General features: G+C 33.6%; 1 protein-coding gene across 9 annotated transcripts in view; it reads left to right on the top strand.

The window, feature by feature from the left end:
* OSBPL8 (oxysterol binding protein like 8) overlaps nucleotides 1-19,636 on the top strand; it is a 214,113-nt gene that overhangs the window by 127,843 nt on the left and 66,634 nt on the right. The window contains exon 1 of one of the 9 annotated variants that reach the window (XM_054443364.2): nucleotides 9,480-9,639. The exons of the other annotated variants lie outside the window; for them this stretch is intronic. Within the exon in view, the coding sequence (XP_054299339.1) occupies nucleotides 9,495-9,639 (145 nt within the window). The 5' untranslated portion in view covers nucleotides 9,480-9,494. Of the gene's footprint in view, nucleotides 1-9,479; nucleotides 9,640-19,636 lie in introns of those variants that run through there. 9 annotated transcript variants of the gene reach the window in all.

Genomic DNA, 19,636 nt, shown 5'->3' with positions numbered 1-19,636 from the left:
TCTTACTGTTATTGATTACTTAACAGTAAGTAGTTGATACTTTTACTTGATTAGTTACTGTTTCATTCCTTTGTGATAAAGATACTTGATATTATTTTGATCTTTTAAATTTTTTAAGACTTTTTTTGTTACCTAACATGGGATCTGTCCTGAAGAATGTTTCATTTTCACTTGAGAAGAACATGTATTCTTCTGCTGTTGGGGAAATTCTGTGTGTCTGTTGGGTCCATTTGGTCTGTAATGTTGTTCTCTTCTTTTCATTTTCTGTTTGGTTGATCTATCCACTAAAAAAAGGTGGGGTATTGAATTGCAATTATCATATTGCTATCTATTTCTTTCTTCATATCTGTCCATGTTTGCTTTATATATTTAGGTGCGTTGAAGTTGGGTGCATATATATGTGTAGTTGTTCTGTCTTCCTGTTGAATTAGCCATTTTATTATAATGGCCTTTGTCCCTTGTGACAGTTTTTGACTTATAGTTCATTTTTCCTGATACATATATAGCCTCTTCTACTCTTTGCATAGAATATCTTTCTCTACCACTGCCCTTTCAGAAGGGCATATTTTAAAATCTAAATTGATTTCCTTGTAAACAGCATATAGTTGGGTCTTGTTTTTTATTCATTCAGTGACTCTATTTCTTTTGATTAGGAAGTTTAGTCCATTTAACTTTAAAATAATTATTAATAAGTAAGAACTTATTCTTGCCATATTGTTCATTGATTTCTGTGTGTTTTGTAGTTCTCTTCTTCCTTCCTTTCTCTCATTTTCTTTCTTTGTGGGTTTTTTTGTTTTCTTTGTTTTTTTGTTTTTTCTTTTTTTGGCAGTGGTGTGCTTTCTTTTCTCTTTAGCTTTTTAATCTATTGTGCATTTTTTGTGGGTGATTATTGTGGTATTCACATAAAACATTTTATAGTTATAGCAGTCTATTTTAAGCTGATAACAAACTTCAGCTGTCTTTAGATACTCCACATTTTACCTCTCCCCACCTCATACTTATGTAATTGATGTCACATTTTACTTTCTATATTGTGTTCCTATCAATAAGTTTATGTCTTTATAGTTATTCTGACTACTTCTGTCTTCTAATTTATATACTAGTAATAAAAGTGATTTATTTACTACCATTACAGAATTATAATGTTCTGTGTTTGTCTTTACGTTTACCGTTAGCATTCAGATTTATACTTTCATATGCTTTTATGTTGTTGTTTAGCATCTTCTCATTTTAACTTGAAGAACCTTTGGCACTTATTGTAAGGCTGGTCTAGTGGGGATGAGCTCCCCTCATTTTTTGTTTGTCTAGGAAAGTCTTTACCTTTCATTCTTAAAGGACAGTTTCACATTTTAGTGTTCTTGGCTGACAACATTTTCTTTCAGTACATTGAATATATCATTCTACTCTCTTCTGGCCTGCAAGGTTTCCATTGAAAAATGCTGTAGATAGTCTTACAGTGTTTTCCTGATTTTGTTAGATTTTCTATCTGTATTCTCTTGTAGCTCATTCAGCTTCTTTAAGAAAATCATTTTGAATTATTTGTGAAGCAGTTCATGATGTTTATTTAGAATTGGTTACAGAGCTTTATTTGCCTCTTTTGGTGATGTCCTGTTTTTCTGATTCTTTGTGATTCATGTAGACTGACGTTAGTGTCTGCATTTGAAGGAGCAGATACCTCCTCCAGTCCTTAGAGACTGAATTCAACAGATAAAGACCTCCTTTTGCCATTTTTCTGGACCCATGGTACTACCTCTGACATTGTGATTGAGTGGGACTGGAGCTGGTTCTGTCCGATCTGCTGTTGGTGAGCCTGTTACCTGGGGCATTGGTGGACATGGTTCCTGCCTGGTTCTCGGTCAAACAAGCCTATCTCTAAACTGCAGTTCAGCAGGGGTGGAATCATGATATAGGGCCACATTCAGAAAGGCCTAAGTCAATTCTGTAGAAGTTAGGTCCATTAAGAGGAATGTGGTTGGGTGTATTACCACTGTGTTCCCCAGAGAGGTCACTCAGCGGACAGGATTGTCTTTGAGGTCTAGAGTGGGGCTGGAGCTGGGTCATGGCTGTTTGAGGAGCTGTAGTTGTGTTGGAAGTCAGCAGGCCTGTTACCAGGGGTGCTAGTGGGCATGGTTTCTGCCAAGTGAGTTTCTGAGCAGGCACGACTCCTTCTAGACCATGAATCAGTAAGGCTACAGCCAGGTCACAGCTGGTACCATCTTTTTTTTTTTTTTTTTTAAAAAAAACCAACCCTTGTCTGTGAGTCTCACCTTACAAAAAAATGCTTGATGCTGGCATTTGTGTTGGCTGACTTAGGGAAAGGAGAGAGACAGCACTATTCCCATGGCTGAATTCTAATCTTGTCTCTGTCGCTCATTTGCTGTGTGACCTTGAATATGTGCTCTCATCCAGATTACGTTATACATAAAACAAGAATACTCCTTTTGTATGTCACATTGTTGTTTGAATTTATTGAGAACATACACAAAAACACTCATGAAAATTATAAAATTATATTATTTAATTATGAGGTAGTATTGTGATGGTTACATGGATAAGTACTATTAGTTTAGTACATTTTTAGTTAAATAGATTTTTGTGAATAGTCTATTCACAGACCTGTGAATAGATTGTTGTTATATGAAACCTAAGCATTTCATATAACATTTAATACTTTGTGGGAATAATGTCTCTGTGTTTCAGTCAACATATAATGAACATGTACTCATTCGTATTGAAAGCTTAGTAAGAGTGGAAACTAAGGTGCCTAACATAACTGTGCCTAACATAGTTCCCAACACATAGTAGGTGCTCACTAAATTTTTATTGGATGATTTTAATTATATATATGAAATTATAAAGAACTTTTTATCCAGAGGAAAGTACGGTCTTATACTTCTTGCGATGAATACATGTACATGGACAAGAATGCTATCTAATCTAAAATTGTTTTAAGCTATCCTTTTATTTTTGTGTGTGTATTTACATGTGCTTTCATGTTGAGACATATTTAATGCTGATAATGGAGAATCTACAGCAATGTTTTCTGAGGAAATGTAGGATAATAAGATTGCTTGGTATAATTTTCAGCCATGTAATTATTAGTAAGATTAGTAAGATTTTGCTAACTACAGCTAAGAAACTACTTTGCTCTATTAGAGGATAGAAATTGACAGAGAGGCTTATCGTTGTGTTTTCTATTTTAAAGGAAAGTTCATTATCTCCCATCTTGATTTATGTGCTCCCATTTTGGTTTATGTGCTGCATCTTGATTTATAGATAATTTTAATGTTATGAATAGACTTGTTTACTAAGTCTGAGCTGCTCTATTGTGTCAACTATATTCTTATTTGACTCACATGTTCTATAAGGAAACTTACTGCTGAATTTGTATACTACAGTCTTCAGATACTCATTTCATAGAGTAGTGGTTCTCTATGTGTCTAGACATAGTACTTTCTTAAATTCGTGTTGGTTGATTTTTGTTCTTAATGTTTTGATCTTTCTCGAACTCATCCTGCTGCTTTAAGGATTTTAAAATCTCTTAAAGCCTAGGTTTATTATCTTGAGATTCAAGATAAAATCTGTACCTCTTACAGTGCTTTCATCCTAATGTAATTCAATGTTTTTTATTATGAGTGTGCACATAGAATTTTACAGAATTTAAAGGGGTTTTTCTGAATACTAATCAGGTTATTTCAGAATATCTGCTATGTTTGCCATTCATTTTTTTTTTTCTTAAATAGAGATGGTCTGGAATTTGTCCAGACAACTCATTAAAATTCTAATTTTCCAATGAGCTATCTTCCCCAGTCTGAATCTTTTATCTCAATAGAAAGAAATGTAGGCTGGGCATTTTCTCTGGGCATTCAGCAGATTCCAGAGACTCTTATGACCTTTTATGGTATTTGCCTCTGTTTGTCTACCATTTTCAAATGGAAAGAGCCACTAGACCATATATGATATATGTAGCTGGTCTCTTCAGTGGCAAGGTGGTAATAACATTTTATAATTATTTATTTTTTAATGTTAAGGAATTTCAGAAGAAAGATATCATTTATATCAGTGTTTTCTAATTTGGACCATAGTCTCTTGTAAGAAATACATTTTATATCACTACCCAAAACATAGTAAATAATTACGTAAAAAGCCTAAAACAACATGAAACAACTTGCCCTTTAATGTCAGAGTAAGATGCACTTTGATATTTTCTATCCTGACCTATTTAATTTTTAGAAGCACTGTTTGTGACCCACCAAATTGATTTTTCAACTTAACAATGTGTGGTGACTTGTATCCTGAAAAACACTTTTAAATAAGTATATGTTTATCCATAGACCAGAATCTGTTTCTAACATAAATGCCTCATATAACTTAAAACTATCATGATGATCTTGCAATGTTGATGCTCTTTTGTCCTTAGTATTACTTTAAAATTAAAAAAATCTGTAGTGATTATAAGTAATTCTGAAATTAAATTGAAATCACAAAGGTATATATAATGTTTTAAAAATACATCTTTAGCTTTTTAGAGTAATCTAGATTTTGGTTTTGAAGGAACAGTTGCCATTAAAATTTTTAGTAGTTTTTTTTTAATTATTGAGGAAAAGAGTATTTGTGTTTCCCTTGTGAAATTAGTCTATAGCAGTTACATCCTGTCTTGAGATTATTGTAATATAATGGTTTTCTTTTAATTATAGATGTGAAATGTAATGTTATTATTTTATTACTACTTTACATTTATGTAACATAAATGATCAAATTGATCAAAGCAATACACATATACACATATGTGCGAATATACATATATAATTTCATCCTCATAAGTCTATGATGTATAGGCAAGGTAGGCTGTAGAGAATAATTGAACAGATTTAGGATCCAGAAATATTCTATCATATAATGTTGTTTCCACTGCTTCTCTTGAAATAATACTTTTTTAGTTTGCCAAGTAGTTTCCCAGGTATTTTGAGCTTACCAAGTATTTTAAAACCTTTAACATAAAGAATGTTAATGGAAGCTTTATGAAGTTGGTGTAACAATGGTATATCTTTGGCTAAACCACGTTTATTTTACCACCATTCAGATGAAGTAGGAAAGATGGCCTTCTTATTTGAATTTCTAAATAATTAAACACCAGTGATTACATCTTGTGGGAGAAGGAGTACAGATGACTGGTTTGAGTTAGGATTACTCAAAGAATAGAAGGAACGATAAAGTGGTAACAGGTGGCTAACAGGGAAGGGAAAATAAATCCTGCTATTATGGTATTTAGTAATATTTTGTTTTTCTTATCTGCCTTTTCTGAACTGTTAAGATCCTGGACATAATAATAGCTTACAATGAAATGTTTTCTATGTATCCAGCAACAATCTGAGAACTTTGTTTTAAGAAAAAAACATTTACATGTATGTGTACTGTGAAATGTTTCATGCAGTCTGAAGAGTATATAAAATGCATTTACAGTTAATATAATAATAATAAAACCAATACTTATGTACCCAGAATACCAGGTTTAGAAGAGATCATTGCTAGTACTTTAGAAGTTCTTATATATATCTCCTGATCCTTATCTTTCCCCTTTACATGCCTTCTACATGCTCCAGGTAACCAGAATCCTCACTTTTTTGTGCCTTTTCTTTTTTTCTAGTAATGCTACCATCATGTATGCATATCTAGACAATTTATGGTTATTTCTTTAAACACTATTTATTTAGAGTGTGTTTGAAGAAAAACTTTAGACAAATTAAATTTAACAGAGTTTATTTTAGTGAGAACGATTCATGGATTGGGCAACACTCAAAACCAGAAGAGGTCCAGACAGCACCACTCTGAAACATAAGCAGTGAATATTTATAGACAGAACTCAGAAATACAGAAGTAGCATGATTGGCTACAGCTGGGCTTCTGCCTTATTTGAACATGATCTGATTAGTTTGTTGCCTGTGATTGTCTGAAGCTCAGCTGCTTGTGATTGGCTGAGATCAGCCTATTTGTTACAAATATTAGACTCCTAAGTTAGGTTCTGTTCATTTACATACCAAAGTTAGCTTGCAGTTCATTATTAGGAACTGAAAATACAGAGACAGCCTCAGGCCATTGGCCTCCTGCTTACTTAACAGTAGCAAGCACAAACCTAGTTGGGTAAGGAAAGGGCAACGTTGCTGGAAGATAAACTGAGCAAGAGTCTCTGAGCCATAGTTTGGTTATGATTTCTTTGAGAGTTTAACAACTGAAGAAAGCATTTGGCAAGATAATTAGTGGGTCTTGGGAAACACAGGATTCATTATTGCTTGTGGTTTAATTACTGGATACCTGGCAGGAATATGACCAGGAGAGGTATATTCTGCTTTTTAGCTCACCATGTTCAACCAGGATTAGGTAAAAAGTAGAATGCTTCATTGTTTTGGAAGTATTCTCAGCTGATCCAAACATCAGCTTGGAAGAACAGAGAAGAAGTTTTATCAGCATACAGTCAGACAGACAAGCCAGTGTCAACAAAGAACTTGGGCAAAGCTCACCCAAGCAGTTTGCCCATGTGTCAAAAAAGATGGTGCAGTCGCAGGGGGACTTTTTGGTAATAACACCTCTTTTATATTGGATGTCCTGTTTCTGTACCCCATGCATTCTTGATTTATCCATTTTGGTACAGTTTTATCTTCCAGTACAGCCTTTCTTAACTGGAGTCTCATGACAGAAGTAAGCCCTATAGGAATATTTTCTCTGTTTCTTAAAGATATAGTGCATGGTTGGAAACATTATAGATGCATGGGAGATAAATTTAATTCATCTTGAACAGTGGATGCCTTAGTACATTAGGCTTAATTCTATTGCAGAACCCCAGCTGAGAAGGGCTACTGTAGTAAATTATTTTAAAAGGTACATAGAAAATAAAATTTTGAGACCTTGCATGTCTAAAGATATCTTTATTTTACTCTAATATGTAATTGATAGTTTGGCTGGGTATGGAATTCTAAATTGAAACTTGTTTTCTTTCGTATTTTGAAGATTTTGGTTATATTTTTGGCCTGCTTCCAGTATTGTTGTTGACGTAAATAGCCTATCTGATTCATGATCCAGAGGAACTTGGTGCTGTGAATTATGTGCAAAAGGGTTCTTTGGTGTAAATAGGGTTGACTCTCAGTTTTTACTACTGCTGGTTGTGATTTGGCTTTCTTGGATCTGCAAGACCATGACTACTTGTTCATCTCAAGCTTTGCGGTCTCAAATTTATGTTGTTAATATATCCTCTCCTGGATACGTACTTTTGGGATATATATAGATATTTGTTTATTTTTTAAAAATACCCCTTTTCTTGATTTTACTTGAGTTTTAGGAGGGAACACATCTGTTCAGTAACTTCATTTTGCCATTTTAACCTAGACTCTTTTAAGACTTTGTGTATTATCTAATTTAATCCTCATAACAATCCTGTAATATCAGTACTACTATTAGCATTGTATAGGTGAGAAAACAAAGACTCAGAGAAATTAAACTGTTTAAGTATTTCTAGGAAAGATAAAACAGAGATTTGAATGCAGTTTAATTTCAAATCCTACTTAACTATTATACTAGTATAATGCTGTTTGTGATGTTCTTTATGCTTTTAAAGGCAAGCACCATTACATGAATTATAATTATTTGTTGTCTATAGTTAATAATAATGTACATTTTATGATATGGAGAAAAGCAAAAAATAATAATAACCAAACCAACCCCTAAAACCCACAAACTTGTTGCAATTATGGGTATTAGTGGTAAACTTATTCTCCACTAATTGATTTTGAAATGCCTTTGCCCAAGAAAGAATATGTCACATACAAGAAACTGAGTTTTGCCTGGTGTGGTGGCTCACACCTACAATCCTAGCACTTTGGGACACCAAGGTGGGTGAATCACCTGAGGTCAGGAGTTTGAGACCAGTCTGCCCAACATGGCGAAACCCCATCTCTACTAAAAATACAAAAATTAGCCAGGCATGGTGGCAGGTCCCTGTAGTTCCAGCTACTTGGGAGGCTGAGGCAGGAGAATCACTTGAACCCGGGAGGTGGAGGTGGCAGCGAGCCGAGATTGTGCCACTGCACTCTAACTTGGGCGACAGTGAGACTCCATCTCAAAAAAACCCAAAAAAACAAAAAAAATTGAGTTTTGTTTTTTCGTGTGTCCTTTCTAGTAAGAACAAAGTCTTAGATTATATGAGATGTTGTGCATGAATTGAGAACCAGCCTTGAAGTGTATGCATAGTAAGGAAGGAAACTGAGATCTTATGGTAAGATACCTATAAAAATGAGCCACTAATAAATTTTAACCCAGTTGGTTATTGTCCAGCTGAGTGGGTGTATTTTCAGATTCAAAGAAAGAATTATAACCAAAAAAATCAATCTACAGCATATATAGAGAGCAACTGACTAGAGCTTTTAAATCTGAATTAAGGTAGGTTAAGGTATATGGATTTTAGTATAATTGGGAGAGAATTCTTTGGAATTTTAAAGATTAGGTATAAACAGATGGTATCATAAGGATAGGTAAGTACCTGTTAGATTTAATGACGTGGAGTCAATACTAGTCACTTAGTTTTAAACATAGTACATTTATCACTGTGATAATAAAGTTGCTTTTAAAAAAATTTTTTTTAAGCAGGAAAGACTCATTGATAGATTGTGAACAGTTTAAATATAATTAAACTGTTCAAATTAAATTTTGAACAGTTTAAATGTAATTAAGAGGAACAGTAGCAGCTCATATTTGCTTCAAGGAACATGTTAGAGCATACAGTATTATGGTGTCGTTTTAATCTCCTCTGTTGATTGGTTTGTGCTAACACTGTCTTAATGACTCATATATCCCTGCTGGAGGCAAAACTTAAATGTTTATTCCCTGCTTTAACTGTTGGAATCCATCAACGTTGTGCTTGAAAGAGTATCTTTCCTTATGAATTTTTAATCATGGCTGAGGCAAGATGTAGATTAGATATAAATCTAGAAGCTTCAGGGAAGATAAAAAGCATTATGTTTATATCCATCTTTGAAGTAAGTAAAAGCTGGGAAGGAAGGAGTCGGAAGAGGTGGGAAGTGTGGCCGGATACTACAAAAACATAATGGATATGATAAAAGGATTGCATTTCTGAGAAGAGAAAATGACTTTATTCATCTTGAATTGCTAAGTATTGATCTTGCTTTGTTTTCCTAAAGCAGCAATTCAGTGTAGGGTGGTTTGATAAAAAGGTAAACCATTAGTAGAATAGCCTTTCGTGTTTATCAGTTCCTTTTTTAAAAAAATCAGCAGCATGGTTTAATGCTTTTTCTGTCAGGCTTTCTCTATCTGTTTATTGCTGATTTGACAGTCTTTGGTCCTTCTCCTTTGCTGTTAAATGTGTGTGTTCTTTGTTTGTGCTGGTGGGTTTTGCTACAGTTGGATGTGAGAGAAAAGCCTGTCTTTGCCATATTGGTCTAATTAGCCTCTGGGTGAGCATATACATTAAATAGACCTTCTGAGCTATGAAAGAAGAGAGCTCACAGCAACGTAGATTTTCTACATGTACTGGGGTTTCGCCTGTTTTATTTCCTCCACGGATTGATGGCCGAAAGCTTGTTCGGAATGCTTCATTTGGAGGATACAATGAACTTTCTCCTTCATTGCCAGGTTTGTGTGTTTAATCTTGCATTCCTAATTTCTTGCAGACTTTTAATTAAAATAAATCAGGCATTTTAACATTTTAAAGCTGCTTTCATTTAAACAAAACAATTCTGTAGTGAAAGCTTAGGTTTCAGTAACTGCTGCTAAATAGCTTGGCTTTTCCATATTTTCTCTTAGAGTCTCTTCAGCTAAAACTTCAGAAGTAATGATTCAGTAAAGTAGGAATCTTGAGTGCTTACGGCATAAGTTTTTGCTTTAATTATAGAAATATTATGACCCTTTGATAAAATTAAAGCCCTTCTAGACTTGAGATAAACACAAAATTATATAAATAAACACATTGCTCTGAGGGTTTACCAAATGAAACCCAGATATTAATCTTGATATTTGTTCATTTTTTGCAGAATGGTAACTATATTAAAGTTGATGTTTAATGTAAGCTTTAATCTTACCACTTTATCTTAATCTTTTTATCTTAAATTCTTAAATTTATCTTAAATTCTGACTAAAGTGAAGCTTTCTACTCAAGTATAGTTTTTGAAATACCTTAGTTTCTTCTTGTTAGATGTATTTGTGTGTGATTTAATTTTTATCATGAAAATTTATGATATTTTTAGGGTTATATTTATTATATTAGGCATTTGACAGCTATGATTTAGGCATTAAACAATTGGTCAATGAGATGTAGACATAAATTGATCTTTTATTGTTTGAAATTTTGGCAAATATTTGAATATGTTTAATCTTTTCCTTTCAGATTTTTAAACACTATATAATTATATCTACTCTTTTAAGGTTATATTTTCTTTTAAAATAAAAGTACTATTTAATAATGATGGCAAAGAAATATTGACTGAAACTGATACTTGTATTTATATATTTTTTCTGACACTTAGATTTTGTTGAATTAAATTCCCTATTTTCACAATAACCTTTATTCTTGGCTTTCTGAATATTCATGTTGATAAGTGGTATATGTGTTCTTCTGAGATAGTGAAACGCCTCATAGAAAGTGTTCACCTGGGCAATTAAATAAATTATAAATTGACTGATTTCATTCTTTTCTAACAGTGTTTCACAAAAGAATTGGAAACCATAGTCCTGAACTCTCCCTAAGTAGTATAAGCTTTAAATAGCACTCATAATCCATATTAAGTCTTCTTAGTGTAGCATGGTTACTCTCATGCATCTTTCTTATGTTTTAAATGGTGTAAATTTTAGTCGTTTGTCATTCAGAAGTGGCTTTGCAAATACAAAATACTGAGATTTTTTAATGTTATTTTTTATTTTAAAGTGAGTTTCATTTCTGTATTTGTTTCTGTCTCTTTGTTTGCATTTTTTAAGCCAACAAGCTTGCTACTATATATTGTTTGCTGACCTTCATGCCACAAGTCCACTTAGCTTTACAGAATAATCATGTGACCTTGATGAACAATAGAAAACTTAGCTTTTAAGTTTGGTACTTATTTAATTAGGCAATTAAAGGCAAAATTGTCAGTTTATCTTGTCAAAGAAATATTAAAAGCCATCTTGGATGGATTTGTTTTTATAGAAAAGTAAATGGTTTGCTTTGTTTTCTAATTCTTGAAATAGAGAAAATCATATTCATAGGAATAATTCCATCATCTCCTTAATACAACCAGCTGTGATAAAAAGCTCTATAAAATATCTGCTTTTATCAACTAAGAAGTAGAATGGAATTAAGTACTTCAAAGAAGTGGCTTTTTGTTGTGACTTAAGGTAAAAGTAAAAAGTACATCTAATGTCTCCTGATATACTTCATTGTTGTATTGAAAAAATTATTTTAGATGCATTTGCTTTTATCTGACAGAATTGGAGAAGGAAAGATTTGTTCTTCATTAGTGATATTTAAAGATAACTTTTTCTTACTGCTTTGAGCATAACCCTTTTTTAATTTTAATTTTCCTAAAAAAATATTTTTTTCTTTTAGCCACTTCTGGCTTAATAAATACGACAGCATAACCTTTTTCTTTATGATTAGCTATAACATGGATGTGACACCCCTGACCCTGTACCCATAGTGATGCCATGATGCAATGTGTTTGTTTTATTTAGTTCATATCTGATTATCTATCTCTTGATCTCAGCTGTTACTTCTAGGTATGCTCATTTTACTAATCTCTAGAACAGTACCTACAAATTGGAGTAAATAAACTTTGAACAAAGAAAGCATCTATAGACATCTATAGATTGTACATTTTAGTACATTGTTGTTTTGTATATTTTGACTTCTCAGATTTTTTTCTTGGCTCTTGGCTGTATTCAGTATAGTTAATGTAGCAATTCTGTATTTATTTTGTAGATACTTATAAAATCTTTATTTGTAGATTTATGTAATTTCATTTTAATAAGACTGAAGCAACATAAAATTTGCTTTATTATATCACAATGTTAATGAACCAGGTATATCAAAAAGATAACGCCTTATCAGTGATGATAGTACTTGCATTTTGTGGACAAATTAGAGGTTAAGGGCAGAATGCTAATTTATTCAGGGATAATATTCCATTGCATTAGCAGGAGAAAGTAAACCTATGTACTTACACTAGAGATCGTCTAATGTAAAATTTACTATAGATGGGAAACTGAAGTCCCCTGGAATTTAAGGAACTTACCATGGTTATATAATTACTTGATGGAAGAGTTATTATGTTCACTGGAATTATTATGTGTCTGTGACTGCTTCCAAAATGAAAAGATTAGAAGAAAGATATGACAGACTTTTTTCAACCGGGTTTGAATGTCATTAGTTTTTGTTTTGGGGTTGAGCTTTAGGAAATTCTTTTTTATTTGCTTTGATGGCTAAAAGCATTTCTGAAATGCATTAGTATGTTTTTTTCTTTTCTTATGAAGAGAATATTATAGCACTCTCTTGCTTCAGTCTTAAGTACTTTATCACTTTTAAGCCTTTCCCCATTAGAGAAACTGAACCATTGGAAGTTAAGTATCGTGCCCAGTGTCATACAGCTAGTAAATGGTGGCGCCAGGGTTGACAGATAGTCTGACCCCATAGCTTATTCTCAGGTATCCCTTTGCCTTCATTATAAGCAGTTATTTTACTATATTATAATTTTTGTTTGAAAACCTGGCTTCTCTCTAGACAATAGCCTTTTTAAAAGAAAAGAATGATAGGGAACAATGTCTTTTCATGTTTTTATCCCTAAGTGCAATGTGTTATGTAACAGGTAGGTACACTATAAGGATTCATATTTTTTTTATATATATATATGTATGTATATATGCGCTTTGTTTTTGTTCTTGTTTTTGTTTTGAGATGGAGTCTCGCTCTGTCTCCCAGGCTGGAGTGCAGTGGTGTGATCTCGGCGCACTGCAACCTCCGCTTCCTGGGTTCAAGGGATTCACCTGCTTCCACCTCCCAACTAGCCGAGACTACAGGCATGTGTCACCACGCCCAGCTAATTTTTGTATTTTTAGGAGAGACAGGGTTTCACCATGTTAGCCAGGTTGGTCTCAAATTCCTGGCCTCAAGTGATCTGCCTGCCTCGGCTTCCCAAAGTTCTGGGATTATAGGCATGAGCCATCATGCCCAGCCTAATATTTATATTTATAAGAGGTGAATCCATTATTATTTCTTAATTGATTGAAAGGATTGCCATCTGTCCATCTAAATAGTCATCATTCTGAATATCTGCTTTTTTGTTTGTTTTTGTTTTGAGATGGAATCTCACTCTGTCGCCCACACTGGAGCACAGAGGCACCATCTTGGCTCACAGCAACCTCCGCCTCCTGGGTTCAAGTGATTCTCTCACCTCAGCCTCCCAAGTAGCTGGGATTACAGGCATGTGCTACCACACCAGGCTAATTTTTGTATTTTTAGTAGAGACGGGGTTTCACCATGTTGGCCAGGCTGGTCTCGAACTCCTGACTTCAGGTGATCTGCCCGCTTCAGCCTCCCGAAGCGTTGAGATTACAGGCATGAGCCACCTCATCTGACCTGAATATGTGCTATGTTATAGGTTCTATAACCTCAGAAAATGTGGAAGTCAGCCTGGATGTATGTTGCAGAGTGAAAATGGAGCAAGACTACCTGGTTTCTAATCCTCACTTAGCTACTTAATGACCATTTGGAAGGAATTTGGCTTCAATAAAGTACCCCAGAGATACTCTTATTACTTTATGTAAGTTAAACAAGAGACAGAATACTTTGGAGAAAGGCTATTAAGAAAGTAGTGAAAATCGGCCTGGCACGGTGGCTCACACCTGTAATCCCAGCACATTGGGAAGCCGAGGTGGGCAGATCACCTGAGGTCGAGAGTTCGAGACCAGCCTGACCAACATGGAGAAACCCCGTCTCTACTAAAAATACAAAATGAGCTGGACTTGGTGGTGTGCGCCTGTAATCCCAGCTACTCAGGAGGCTAATTGCTTGAACCCGGGAGGCGGAGGTTGTGGTGAGCTGAGATTGTGCCATTGCACTGCAGCCTGGGCAAAAAGAATGAAACTCCGTCTCAAAAAAAAAAAAAAAAAAAAAGTAGTGAAAATCATATAATTTTCTGGAGACAGGGTTTTTCATTCCAGGTCTCTAATTATTATTACAAATAATTTTTTCAAAGTCAGCAGTTAGTACACAAGTCAAAGATGGCCAGATATATAAGAAAATATGACATGAATGAGAAGTAACTGAAACAACAGACAGTAGAAAGAGGCCAGTAAGGCTTCTTGGATATTAGAGTGATCAGATACAAACTAATGTTTTTAAAGCTCTGTTTATGATTTTTAAAAACATAAATGCAAACTTTCAAAATGGAATTATTTAAAATAGCCTGTAGATTTGTGAAATATTAGGATATAAATTTTAGAAATGAAATTAAACATAACCAAAATTTAAAACTCAGTATACATACTAGTAGCAGATTGGACATACAGATGAAGATAGAATTAGTGAAGAGGAAGATAAGTCAGAAGAATTATTCAGGATACAGCAGGGAGGGAAAAGATGAAAAATAAACAAGTTGAGGCATGCAGAATAAAAGGAAAAAAGCTGTCTTTTTTTGGTCATAAATAAAAGACATAGAGAAAATAGGATAAAAACAGTCTTTAAGTATAATGGCTATAACTGAACTGATCAAAGATACTAACCACAAATTCTCAAGAAAACAAATTGAAAAGAAACTTAAACCTAAACACATCATAGTGAAACTACAGACCATCAAAGACAGAGGGTGAAAACACCCAGATTTCCTTCACAAGAATAACAGCAGTTAAACTCACACCTGTTTGACTTCACTGAAACAGTAGAAGCTACAGGTGTACTTCAGGCAAAAGGAGAGTGATTTCAGATGGAAAGTCTTAAGTTGTAAGGATAAACAAATAGCAAGGGCTATATGGGCAAATTTGATGCACACTGATTCTAAAGCAAATACAAATAATGTCTTTTGGAGTTAAGAAGAGAGAGAGATTTGCAATATATGACAGTTATTGTATATAAGCTAGAAGGGAGGTAAATAAGTTCTTCCAAGGCCTTTGTATTTCCCAGAAGGAGGGTAAGTAAATTAATAATTAATTTTAAACTTTGAAAAGTTAAGTATACATATCTTAATTTCTGAGTGTAACCACTAAACACAATGATTAATTTATGTTTTTTAATCTTGACTAGTTTATAATAAATAGAAGACAAAACAGTAGAGGACAATAGAGTATGGGAGGAACTAATAGAAAGTCCAAAATAAGACAAATATAAATCTAGGTAAGTCAGCAATTATATTGAGTACTAATGATCTAAAGATTAGTATTAAAAAAAATCCAGTACCATGCTGTTACAAGTGACATATCTACATATAAAGAATAAAGAAAAGTTGGGGTAAGGAAGGACTAGGGAGAAAAAGCACTGCAAACACTACTGAAAAGTTTCTGTATCTATTGATACCAGACAGAATAAATTTTGAGGCAAAAAGCATGAGTACATTATATGCCCTCAAAATATATAAGGAAATTTTATAGAGAACAACATGGAAACTAGATAAATCTGTACTTATATTCTTCTCTTTGTAATTGAGGGAGAAAAGGACAAAAATCAGTAAATACATATCAAAATAGAACTTCTCTACTAAGAAATTTGTGTTAATGGACAAATATAGAACTTTATACCCAACAACTGTAGAATATACCTTCTTATACATATGGTATATCTATAAAAATTGCTCATATGCTGTGCCATAAAGTAAGTTTCAACAAATTTTAAATTATTAAAAGTATTCAGAACATATTATCTGACCTTATTTTTTATGTTAGAAATCTATAACAAAAAGTTCAATAAAAATTCTGTTATGTTTAAAATTCAGAAATATATTTCTAAATGCCTCATGGATCAAAGAAGAAATCAAAATAGGAATTGAAAAAATAACTGACTTGAACAATTATGAAAGCATTACATATCGAAATTTGTGGAATATAGCTTTAAAATCGTGATTAAGGGGAAATGTTTAGCCTTAAGTGCATATTTTAGAAACAGAAGGGAGAATAAAAATTAATGAGCTAAGTATCTTTCTTAAGTTCAAAAAATAAGAGCAAAATCTCCAAAAAGAAAAAAAGACTATAATAAATGTAAGACTAAGAATTAGTGAAACAGAAAATACACACACTAGAGAGTTTCAATAAAGCCTAAAATTCTTGGAAAAAGACTAATAGACAAGCCTGTGGTATGATTGATTATGAAAAAGAGTGTCACTGCAAATCAGTAGACAAAAGGTGTTTTTTTAAAACTGTAACTCTGATACAATTAGCCAGTATCAAAAATAAAGAGATACAACTATAGTTGGAGCCATGTATTACAACATGTAAGAGAATATTGTGAACTTTTGTATGCTGATGTACTCAAAAGTTCAAATGAAATAAATTCTTAGTAAACATAGTTTACTAAAATTGTTTTTAAAAGAAACAGAATATCTGAATAGTCCTAATAACCATTAAGAAATTAAATCAGAGGCTGGGCACAGTGGCTCATGCCAGTAATCCCAGGACTTTGGGAGGCCCAGGCGGGTGGATCACTTGAAGTCAGGAGTTCGAGACCAGCCTGGCCAACATGGTGAAACCCTGTCTTTACTAAAAATACAAAAATTAGCCAGGCGTGGTGGCATGCATCTGTAATCCCAGCTACTCAGGAGGCTGAGGCAGGAGAATCACTTGAACCCGGGAGGCAGAGGTTGCAGTGAGCCTAGATCGTGCCACTGCACTCCAGCAGCCTGGGTGACAGAGTGAGACTCCATCTCAAAAAAAAAAAAAAAGGGAAAGAAAAAAAAGAAAAACAGAAATTAAACTAGAAAGCTCCAGATTCAAGTAGATACCAAGTTCTGCCAACCATTAAATGAAAGAATAATTCCAGTCTTGCACAACTGCTTTCAGAGGATGGAAGTGGAGAGTGGGAAGAACACTAGTATTAGTATAACTTTGACATGAAATTCAACTGAAAGAGATTGTCCTATAATTTTTCCAATCAGTCATGAATATGGATTACAACACTCCTTAATGGTAGTAGCAATATCTTTTTATAAAGAGGACAACGCGTTATGACTAAGTTGGATGAAAATCTAAGAAAGCAGGATTGACTTAACATTAGAAATAAATGTGGTTCACTACACTAACAGATTAAAAGCAGAAAAAATAATATGGTTATCTTAATAGATGTGGGAAAAGTTTTGATGAAATCCAAATTTCATTTTGTTAACTCTTAGAAAACTAGAAGGAGTGAACTTCCTTAAATATCTATATCAGTACCTGTTCCAGCTGTACATGATGGCTTATACCTGTAATTCCAGCACTTTGGGAGGTTGAGGTGGGAGGATTGCTTGAGCCCAGGATTTGAAGACCAGCCTGGGCAACACGATGAGACCTCATCTCTACAAAAAAAAAAAAAAAAAAAAGTCAGGCCTAGTGACATGTGTCTCTTGTCTCAGCTACTCAGGAGGCTGAGGTTAAAGGATTGCCTGTTACAGGAGGTCGAGGCTGCAGTGAGCTGAGATCACACCACTGCACTCCAGCCTAGGCAACAGAGCAAGACCCAGTCTCAAAAAAAAAAAAAAAAAAAAAAAAAACGAAGAAAACAAAAAAAAAACAAACAGAAAAATAAACCCTGTTCCTTAAATATATATATTAATATATGTATCAATATCTATATCCAAATATATAAAAATACACATAAAAATATATCAAAAATCTACATTAAGCATTATACTTAATGGTTAAATATTGACAGTTTTGAGATTAGAAACAAGCGAGAATGCCTGTATTCACCATTTCTAGGCAATATTGTACTTTAAGTGCTAGATGAATAGAACAGATAGGGTGCACAGAAACAGACCTGCACGTTTGTGAACATTTGACACATATGGATAAAAGAAGTTCTTTTCAATAAACGGTGGCAGGTCAGTTGGTGTCTAAATGCAAAGAAAGTGAAATTGTACCCATATATCACACTGTACTCAAATGTCAATTCCAGGTGGATTGTAGATGTAGATGCAAAAAGTGAAACTACATTATTAGAAAATATTTTTATGACTGCAGATTTAGGGAAGAGTTTCTTAAGACCCAAAAGCATTAACCTTTAAAGAAAGAGATTGCTAAATTTGACTACATGAAAATTCAAAGCTCTTCACCAAAAGAAACCATATAGCCTGTAAAAAGCCACAGAATAAGGAGATGTTGGCAACAAATACATTTGGCAAAGGACTAGTATCTAGACTATATCAAGAATTCTTATATAATAAGAAAAGATAGATGATTTTTTTTTTAATGTACAAAAGATGTGAAGACGTTCTTCACAAAGAGGAAATTAGCCAATTAACATGAGAAAGTTCTCAACACCATTAGTAATCAGGGACACGCAAACTAAAACTTCACTGACAAACTACTGTGCATCCACCAGACTGCCAAAAAATATTAAAGTTTTTCAATACTGAAGTTACTACAGTTATGGAGAAAAGAGAACTTTTGCATAGTTTGGTATAAAGTTTAAGTTACACATGCTCTGTGACCCAGGATTCCTCCTTCTAGATTTAAACCTTAGAGAAACTTACAGGTGTCTACCACGATACATTTCCAAGAATATTCATAGCACTATTGTTCATAAGGGGAAAATTAGGAACAATCCAAGTGTCTGATAATGGTGGAATGTATAAATGGTGGTATAGTCATGCAGTAGGATTCTAATCAGGAATGAAAACGAATGAAGTACCTGCTGTGACACGCTAGTAAATAATTATTGAACAAGTCAAATTACTTGTGAAGAGAAAGGGTGGATTGTGATTAAGAATTGCACTGAGGAGGAATCTTATGAAATGTTAGCAATTCTCTATTTCTTGATTTGGGTGGTTGTTAAGTAAGTATTCTCTCTGTTATACATTTATGTTTTAGGCATTTTTCTGAAGATGTGCTGTATTTCACATTTTCTAAAACCTTTAGAAGTAAAAATGGAGTTTTTTCTATTAAATTTTTGATTAATTTATGAAATTTTTAAGTTTCAGAGAATATACAAAGATTAGACCCTTTTCAGGAACTCACGGTCAACATGAGCATAAAGATAATTGGAGTATACTGCAGTAAATACTGTAGTACAAGTATGTGTGAAGTGCTGTTTGTGTCATAGAAAGAAACAGCTAACTATGCCTGCAAAGTCAAAACAAGGCCTCCCTGAAGGGGTGGCCTTGCGTCTTGAGAGGCACCATGGCATTGTAGAAACAGCATGAGTTTTAAATGTAGACCTAAGTTTAAATCAGCTCTGATACTCACTTGTTGATGTTGGTCAACATAATTTCTGTGAGCTTTAATTTTTTCAACTGTAAAATATGGTTAATTTTTTTGTGTGTGTGGCATTGTTTTAAAGATTAGAAAAAAATAAAACCTGTAGCATAGTGTGTTACACTCGGGTTCTCACAAATAGGTATTGGTTGCTTTATTATTGCTTTTATTAATATTATTGTGTTAATTAGTATATAAATATCATTATTGCTGATAAATGAATCAGAAT

This window comes from Pongo pygmaeus, chromosome 10, assembly GCF_028885625.2.
Source record: "Pongo pygmaeus isolate AG05252 chromosome 10, NHGRI_mPonPyg2-v2.0_pri, whole genome shotgun sequence".
NCBI lineage: Eukaryota > Metazoa > Chordata > Mammalia > Primates > Hominidae > Pongo > Pongo pygmaeus.
This window is presented reverse-complemented; position numbering and strand designations above follow the sequence as displayed.